Here is a 9,194-nt window from a genome sequence, read left to right as displayed (position 1 = left end):
TCACCCAGGTGGGGAACGTGCCCTACCTGCTGGGTCCTGTGTTCCTTTCTGCGGGGCTCATGTTCCTGGTCACGGGGCTGGTGTGGGTGCCTGTGGTGAAACAGAGACTAGAGCACAAGGCTCCGACCAAGGTCAATGGCAAGGCGCTTCAGGTGGACGAACAGCACCGAAGAGCCATGGACTCTTCAAGCTAAAACTGTTGTTTTGTAGAGTAGGTCAACCATGTTCGTGGGGTTTTCTCCCAACATAATTCTGAAAAGCACACTTCCTAAAAGATGTCTAAATGTTTTTCGGGGGCAGGTGTAACATAACATAGATGGATTTGTATTTATTAAACATTTATTTATGCAGGTTAGTCTTATTCATATAGATTCCATTTTGCGAGAGAGACCTTTGAAATGCACTGTTTATCTTCTGTATGTAGCTGTCCTCGATCTAGGCCCTAATACAAATATGGGATTGAATGACCTCGTCCTGTAAAAGGGAACATCATGTGATTGCTCTGTTGGGGGGGTTTTAACATGATCCGAACATGTCCATGCTGCTGCGGCCCAGGCTATCCCATCTGTCTGTCTGATTGTGATCTGTAATAGTTGTTGTTTTTCCACCATAAACTGCTGTTTTCCTTGTAGCTGCTGTTGTAGTGGATTGCTAAATCCTTTAGAAACAGGATTACAGAGTCAGAAAATTCTACCGGACATTATTATAGCTGATTGTTGAAATCATGATGGACAGTTGGACACTGAGTGGTAGTGGGTGCACCCTCGCTCTGTCCCTTAATGCTGCTGCTGGATTAAATTATCTAACCTTTTATGTTTCTGGGTCAAAAGGGCTGTGTCAATCTGGTCAAAAGCAACAAAAAAAATGTTTAAGGGAGGTGGGGTCAGTGGGATTTGAATTCGGTCTAAGTTAGCCAAAATGTTAACATTTTTACCTGAACTTGAGATGTTAGGTTTCCATTGCATTGTGCATTTGATCATTCAATCATTCATGTAGTCTACTCTGATTCCATGTGATCTCCAACCTTGTGAGAGCAGCCAGTCTTCAGGTACCCTTTATCTTCTTTCTAAATGTGCCATTTATTTATCAACATAATGCAGAAATTGTGTAATAAGTTAGATTTGATATACTAGTCTTTCATTTTCAATGTACAGTAATAAATTGTATGGGGGCACATGTTTTTCTGTACAAAAGACCACAAGGTGGCAATAGGCCTACATGCCATTACTTAGCAGTCAGGTGAGAGGTTGGGTGTAATCACATTAAACTAAGGCTGCAGACAGACAGTCTAAATCAGATATTTTTTCCCACTAATTGGCCAATCAGATCAGCTCTGATAAGGATCTGTGAAAAGATCTTGGTCAAACGAGTAATAGTGGAAAAAAGATGAGAATATGGCTGCCTGTGTAAACACGGCCTTAGAGGCTTTTGTGTCTGTCATTACTGTTTTAGTTTATAGAAACAGTGGATGTGAATAGATTTCTGCCATTATGTTCTTTAGAAATGAGGGAGAGAAACACGTAATGAGTCAAATGTTGTCCAGAATGTCATTCCACAGGTGAACAGACATTCTCCGCTGTGCAATCTGGTTTCCGAGCCGGTCACGGGTGCACCTCAGCCACACTCAAGGTACTAAACGATATCATAACCGCCATTGATAAAAGACAGTACTGTGCAGCCGTCTTCATCGACCTTGCCAAGGCTTTCAACTCTGTCAATCACCATATTCTTATCGGCAGACTCAGTAGCCTCAGTTTTTCGGATGACTGCCTTGCCTGGTTCACCAATTACTTTGCAGACAGAGTTCAGTGTGTCAAATCGGAGGGCATGCTGTCCGGTCCTCTGGCTGTCTATGGGGGTGCCACAGGGTTCAATTCTCGGGCCGACTCTTTTCTCTGTATATATCAATGATGTTGCTCTTGCTGCGGGCGATTCCCTGATCCACCTCTACGCAGATGACACCATTCTATATACTTCCTGCCCGTCCTTGGACACTGCTATCTAACCTCCAATTGAGATTCAATGCCATACAACACTCCTTCCGTGGCCTCCAACTGCTCTTAAACGCTAGTAAAACCAAATGCATGCTTTTAAACCGATCGCTGCCTGCACCCGCATGCCCGACTAGCATCACCACCCTGGATGGTTCCGACTTTGAATATGTGGACATCTATAAGTACCTAGGTGTCTGGCGAGACTGTAAACTCTCCTTCCAGACTCATATCAAACATCTCCAATCGAAAATCAAATCTAGAGTCGGCTTTCTATTCCGCAACAAAGCCTCCTTCACTCACGCCGCCAAACTTACCCTAGTACAACTGACTATCCTACCGATCCTCGACTTCGATGTCATCTACAAAATTGCTTCCAACACTCTACTCAGCAAACTGGGTGCAGTTTTCACAGTGCCATCCGTTTTGTCACTAAAGCACCTTATACCACCCACCACTGCGACTTGTATGCTCTAGTCGGCTGGCCCTCGCTACATATTCGTCGCCAGACCCACTGGCTCCAGGTCATCTACAAGTCCATGCTAGGTAAAGCTCCGCCTCATTTGGCCGCCTTTCGTTCCAATACTCTGCTGCCTGTGACTGGAACGAATTGCAAAAATCCCTGAAGTTGGAGACTTTTATATCCCTCACCAACTTCAAACATCTGATATCTGAGCAGCTAACCGATCGCTGCAGCTGTACATAGTCTATTGGTAAATAGCCCACCCATTTTCACCTACCTCATCCCCATACTGTTTCTATTTATTTACTTTTCTGCTCTTTTGCACACCAATATCTCTACCTGTACATGACCATCTGATCATTTATCACCCCAGTGTTAATCTGCAAAATTGTAATTATTCGCCTACCTCCTCATGCCCTTTGCACACAATGTATATAGACTCCCCTTTTTTTCTACTGTGTTATTGACTTGTTTATTGTTTACTCCATGTGTAACTGTGTTGTCTGTTCACACTGCTATACTTTATCTTGGCCAGGTCGCAGTTGCAAATGAGAACTTGTTCTCAACTAGCCTACCTGGTTAAATAAAGGTGAAATAAAAAATGAGTGTGCCATGTTTGGCGTCTCTGCATATTGGACTGATGACCGATATCTAGAAAGAAAATCAGAACCATCATGGCTCCTTTCTACAATGTATGTCACACATGTTCTACCTTCTTTACAGTATTAATATGGCTGGTGTCATGCCAGTATCCCGTCTACCCAGCCCTCCCTCACCTGTCTACGGCTACCACGCCCCACCTCTCTGTGCTGTGCCCTGTGCTGTGACACAGGACAATTTGAATAGGGGCGAGCTTCCTCACCTGTCTCACCTTACCTCTTCAAACAAACGGCTCCGTTTGAAACTCTACCCCAACCGAATTCACCGAATTCCACCAGGAAACCAACCGCAAATGATAGAAAAGAAAAGGTGGTCTAAACAAAGTATTTGTTAGGCCTATCTCCAAGCCAATTTAGAGACATGGAGCCGACGTACCGCGGTCTAGGGCGCTGTTCCTGCGCCTTTTGGTTGGCAGTGTCCTTCGACATATTCGGGCTGCTTGTTCTTTTGATCGGTGTTTTTGCGGACATATTCTTCTATGACTTTTTAATCTACGCCGGGGCCATCATCATCTTCCTCAGCCTCGTCTGGTGGGTGTTCTGGTACACGGGCAACATCGAGGTCCCCCCGGAGGAGCTGGAGGATGACGTAGGGCTCTTGAAGAAGGAGCGGGGCATCGCAGGTGCGGTGAGGCGGTTATCCAGCCGTCTCTCCAACAGTGTCAGGAACTCTCTGCGGCGGAATGGAGGCCCCCCCCGCGGGGTCGCGAGAAGGGCAGGGACCGGGCTGTCTACGACTCACATGAGGGATGCCCAACAGCAACCGAAGCCCCCGCCTGTCGTATTGACGATGGTGCCGCTTGATGAGGACATGCACACGGTGTCTGCATCCGTGGACACAGGCATACCTGTCCCGAACACAGCTACAGAGACCTCGGCCATATGATGCGCAATGCGCACAAGGTTAGCCTATTATTTCCAATCGGTCATTAAGCCATTTAGGCTATAGCCTAGGGATACATTTTGTTATTGGATAGGCGTAATTTTCTTTAAACATGTGCATAGATTATAGGTTTTATAGGCCAACTTCATTCTAGGCTATTGTTTTTGCTTGATAATAGCCCACAACTTTGATCCACAATTCAGCAGGCTATAATGTTCCTTATAATAAAATTAATGACAATGTGTTTCAGTGAATGCGGAAAGAAACTGTGATCTAATGGAAACAGACTTCCTTTGTCTTTCTGTTAACCATTAACGTCATTGAATGGCAGTGCACGCCTAAAGAGAAGCCCTGTTCAAACAATAAAACCGTTTCTGAGAGGGCTAAGTAGAACTTCTGCTACATGAAACAAAGAAACCTAGGCTGACCAGGAATTGTCTATCTTAGGAGTTAGGACACATTTTTGACATCGATCTAAACTGATGTAAGCTACAGTATGACTGAATGTTGCAACCATGACATCATGAGGTAACCATATATTTTGTCCACCAGAAGTTAGAGGCTTGGCAGCACTGAACCCCAGAAGGACAATTCACTTGTACTTCTCACAAATGTTTACAAGCACATTTCGTTTCTAATATTGTCCTATGGGCTTTTTTCTTTGAAACATTTCGTTTTTAAAATCAAATTATGCTCCTCAGTGAGGACTTTTTGTTTGTTTTATGTTAATTTTGTGAATCCTTTGTGGATAATTGATGCAATACTTTGATAATAGAGTTTTTTTTTCTAGCAAATATGTCAGACTTTTTAGGGCGAAGTGCTACTGAGAAGGTGAATACTTGACCTTGTTGTGAACTTGACCTGGCACCTGTATTCTACATCCCCGTCCACAGTGGTGATAAGCAATATGGCACATTAACGACCTTTGTACCCTATGGATTTCCCTACCTTTATACAGACATTACTTTTGTATGTCCATATGGCTGCCTCATGCTTTATGAACCTTTTACCTGTTTGTATTTCCAACTGACAATTCTCAGATTTTTGCCAAACAGTACCTACCCATGGACTAGAATAACATATTACTCTGTGGAATGACAACACTTTGATTATCTACAGTAGGCTAGCTTTGACCTTGACACCTTGTTACTCCACACAAAGTATGGGAGTGGTGTACTGTACTATGTTTTTGAGCTTCAGTCAGGGTCCTTTTATCACATTGACAGTGATTATATGAGGAACTGCAAAGTTTTTTTAAATGGCTGAGAGGTACTACAGCTGCAGGGTCTTAATTTGATCACCTGGTTGCAGGAGAATTTTCCTTGTTTAAGAAGGCTTCTTAAGTTTGTAATTTCCACTTTGAAATGTTAAACTTGTCCGTTAATTATAATCCGCATAACATTTCACATTTCTGGTTGCTGCAGGATTATTTTCCTGCTGTAGCAAACTGGCTCAAATTTAAGATCCTACATATGTAGGCTACCCTGACAAATTTCAGGTGGATGAAATTTTGGACATTTTACGTATACTACATGATAGACTTTTCTAGGAAGAAATAATCACACAGATCTCAAATCATTAGTCACCAAACAAATTATCAATCACAAACAAACGCTTTGTCAGTCAGGAACAGTGACAACCTGTCGTTCAGGTCAGGTGGTGCTTTTGAGCCCCACATTTTTAGCAAAAAAAAAAAAAATGTTTTTTTGGGGGGGGTTTGCCTATTTTGGTTTTAATACGTGTCACATATCAGTTTGCAAACAATGTAAAAAATAAAAAACAATTATAATAATCATTGAGTTAATAAAGCAGCATACAAACATACTCTATTTTTTGCTTTCTTGAGACAGGCAGCTCCAAAATGCAGGTGTTTCAGCCTATCTCAGTGCTTTCTGTGGTGGTGGGGCAGTGTTCTCTAGTTGCGCCTTAATTTGCTCCGTTTTCTGTCACTCATGGGGACACTACGTCACCGCCAACTCTAAGTCCCTTGGGTGCTGCAATAGAGTTACATTAGAAGTTCCCATCCAAGAAGGCTCATGGTCATTGACCGCAGATAAAATGTCAAATCATGTTATATCTACATTAGCTTCGATTGGACTGATCATGTCACCATCATACTTTCAAAATCTTAGCTAGCAGTCATCATCATTAATCAAGTCAACAATCTACCGGGAAATCCTTTTTAATCCTTGTCATATGAAGATAAATAATAGATAAAAACGCATCAGTACTCATCAGCCATTGGAACACTACACATCAAGTTGGAAATCGCAAATTCAGCAATGGTTTGGAAGGAATCAGTGGCTAACTGCAAGCATTACAAAGCAATTACTAGCCTGCTATTCAGTGGCTGTGTGGTCCCAAGTCTGGGTTTAAAGTTCTATTTTCCAAGCTTAACATGATAAACATTCAACATTGGCCATGCTGTCAATCCAGCATGATTTCTGCCGCGCTCAAAACAACTGTTAACTCGGAACTGAAAAATCTGACTTCAGTGAGGTCAAGACAACTGGAAACTCGGGGAAAAAACAAGCTCCGACTAGGAAAATACGTTTTGAACGGTCATCCAACTCAGAATTGTTAGTCGGGAACTCGGGCATCTTTCTAGAGCTACGACCTGAAGATCCCTGATGTTCATGATTCAACCTTGTTTTTTTCTGAGTTCCCAGTTGTCTTGAGAGCACCATAAATCCAGAGAATGCCAGATTTTGACAACAAAATTTGCCCACAAATAACCACTGCGCCACCTTCCTGTTCAAGTGAGCACAGCACAACAATGTGAGTCCAAAAATGTCTTGTATGCTGCTGCATAAATTATGTAATATGACAGGGAGTGTATACTCCCTATATGTATACTGTTGCTAAGAAAGTAATACTAAGTGTATGTTGTGTAGTAAGCTGTTAGTAACCCATGTGCCTCACCCTAATAATTTGGTCCATTTTCCCCTCTTAATTTCACCTACTGTTCTGACTTGGTGGTACACATGTCGCCCATAACCTGTTTTAGAGAAATGTAATCATCGAGTATTGGAAGAGCTTACATTGTCTGCTTATATTCCCCCTATATTTATCCTATGATTCTGACTTGTTGTACAGGGAGAACACTGTAAGAACAGCCCATGTTCTGAATTCTGTCACTGTACATTTCAAATGTGCTCAACAAATAGTTATATTGACTATGTCCGTCCTAGCTCGCTCATTAATGTCTTAATTGAAATTACGGATTGCCTCTTATCCTCTTGTCGTCCCCTTATGCCATAGTTTGTACATCTCAATTGTCAGGTAGAAACTACATTTGTTTAAGCAAGTTAGCCATATCAGCTATGTTTTTTTAAAGGCAGAAAATGAGGCTGAATGAAATGTTTAGCTGCCAGACAAGGCTCTGCTCATAGCCAGGTGTAGCAGTGGTAAGGTGTTGGGACTGCTGTTGTGACTCTGCTGTTGGGACAGATTTATGTAGGTCCTAACAGTTTATGGGCTCAAGAATGGGCAATTGTGCTATGTTTTGGTATGTAATTCCCCTTCCTGTAATTATATCTGGCCTGCCAGCCATGTACATACCGTACATACAGTGCCTTTGGGAAGTATTCAGACCCCTTTTTCCCCATTTTGTTACGTTATAGCCTTATTCTAAAACTGATTAAATAGTTTTAGAATATTGTCAGGCGTGTGGTACTTGTGCTGAAGTCAGGTGCAGGAGAGCAGAGAATTGTGAACAGGCGCACACTTTATTACGACAGGAGAGATATACAGACGGACGCAACTGTGTCCAAAAAAACTCCAGTCAACAAGGCAAAGTGTATAATGCGCAAAACAGTCACAACACATCAAATGTATACAAAACAGGCTTCGTGAAAATAACATGGGAAAAACGCACACAACCCTAGTGCGTTTAAAAACACGTAACACACAAACAATCTTCCACAAAGACATGAGGGGGAACAGAGGAATAAATACATGTAGCGTAACTGGGGAATGAAAACCAGGTGTGCAGGGAACAAGACAAAACAAATAGATACATGAAAAATGGAGCGGCGATGGCAAGAACGCCGCCCGAACAAGGAGAGGAGCCGAATTCGGCGGAAGTCGTGACATACAGTATGTCACGACACTGTATATATTGTGGAAGGACCACTTGAGGGCAGGCTGGACTCACGGATAGCAGCCCAACTAGGCATGTGAGTCAAGGGGACCTGAGGCAATTTAGCACAGCTGATGCTACTAATGACCTATTATCTTTTCCCTACAAGAGAGAGGAGGGAACCAGCAAGAAGGAGGGAAAAAACTATCTCTGGAAGATGGCTACCAAGAGAGAGAAGCTAATCACGAAGAACCATTAAGATGGTGACAAAACCGTGACTTTTGTTGTAGTTTAAAGATAATCGTATTGTGTTCCTGTTCCATCTGGAGAAGAAGATGTATGGTTTTCCTTGGGAGATTTTCATTGATTATGTTGAAGTGTTTGTATTGACCATAATCCCTCAATAGAGAACTGTGTTCCATCAAGAAACCAACTCCTGACTCGTTTATTCCACCTTTCCGCTTTAGTGACACCAAATTACTTGGTCCGCTCACGATATATATATATATCGTGAGCGGACCAAGTAATTACATTCACAATCAATTGAATTTACCACAGGTGGACTCCAATCAAGTTGCAAAAACATCTCAATGATGATCAATGGAAACAGGATGCACCTGAGCTCAATTTCAAGTCTCATAGCAAAGGGTCTGAATATTTATGTAAATATGGTATTTCAGTTTTTTATTTGTAATACATTTGCAAACATTTCTGAAAACTATTTAATCCATTTTAGAATAAGGCTGTAATGTAACAAAAAGTTAAGGGTTTTGAATACTTTCCGAATGTACTGCACAGCTGCAATATCAGTGGCTGTAGTTTCTGCAAACCCTGTCTGGAGTAGTTCTGGGAGCAGCATGGCTCTGAAAAAGGTCCTTCCCACTTTAAAAAAATACTATACTACACACTGTAGTATCTATCCCTTGATCATGTGTAGGACTTAGTATATCATTTTGTAGTATACTGTCGTAAATACTACAGAAATGTCAGCTAAAACACTACAGTCCACAAACTATAGTAAATACTACAGTATTCCATTTGTATAGACCCTGCACATTCTCCTCACCCATATCCCAATATGTGGAACCTGTAAGTGAAAAGCCTAGATGTTTAGTAT

General features: G+C 42.1%; 1 protein-coding gene across 1 annotated transcript; it reads left to right on the top strand.

Moving 5' to 3' along the window:
* Positions 1-3,271: 3,271 nt before the first annotated feature.
* On the top strand, positions 3,272-8,534 carry LOC135554501 (transmembrane protein 238-like). Its single transcript, XM_064986839.1, has 2 exons — positions 3,272-4,016; positions 8,247-8,534. The coding sequence occupies exon 1, from the start codon at positions 3,475-3,477 to the stop codon at positions 3,997-3,999; it is 525 nt and encodes a 174-aa protein (XP_064842911.1). The 5' UTR covers positions 3,272-3,474; the 3' UTR covers positions 4,000-4,016; positions 8,247-8,534.
* Positions 8,535-9,194: the final 660 nt, after the last annotated feature.

This window comes from Oncorhynchus masou, chromosome 14 (genome assembly GCF_036934945.1).
Source record: "Oncorhynchus masou masou isolate Uvic2021 chromosome 14, UVic_Omas_1.1, whole genome shotgun sequence".
NCBI lineage: Eukaryota > Metazoa > Chordata > Actinopteri > Salmoniformes > Salmonidae > Oncorhynchus > Oncorhynchus masou.
The sequence above is the reverse complement of the archived record's forward strand: the minus strand, read 5'-3'. Positions and strand labels throughout refer to the sequence as shown.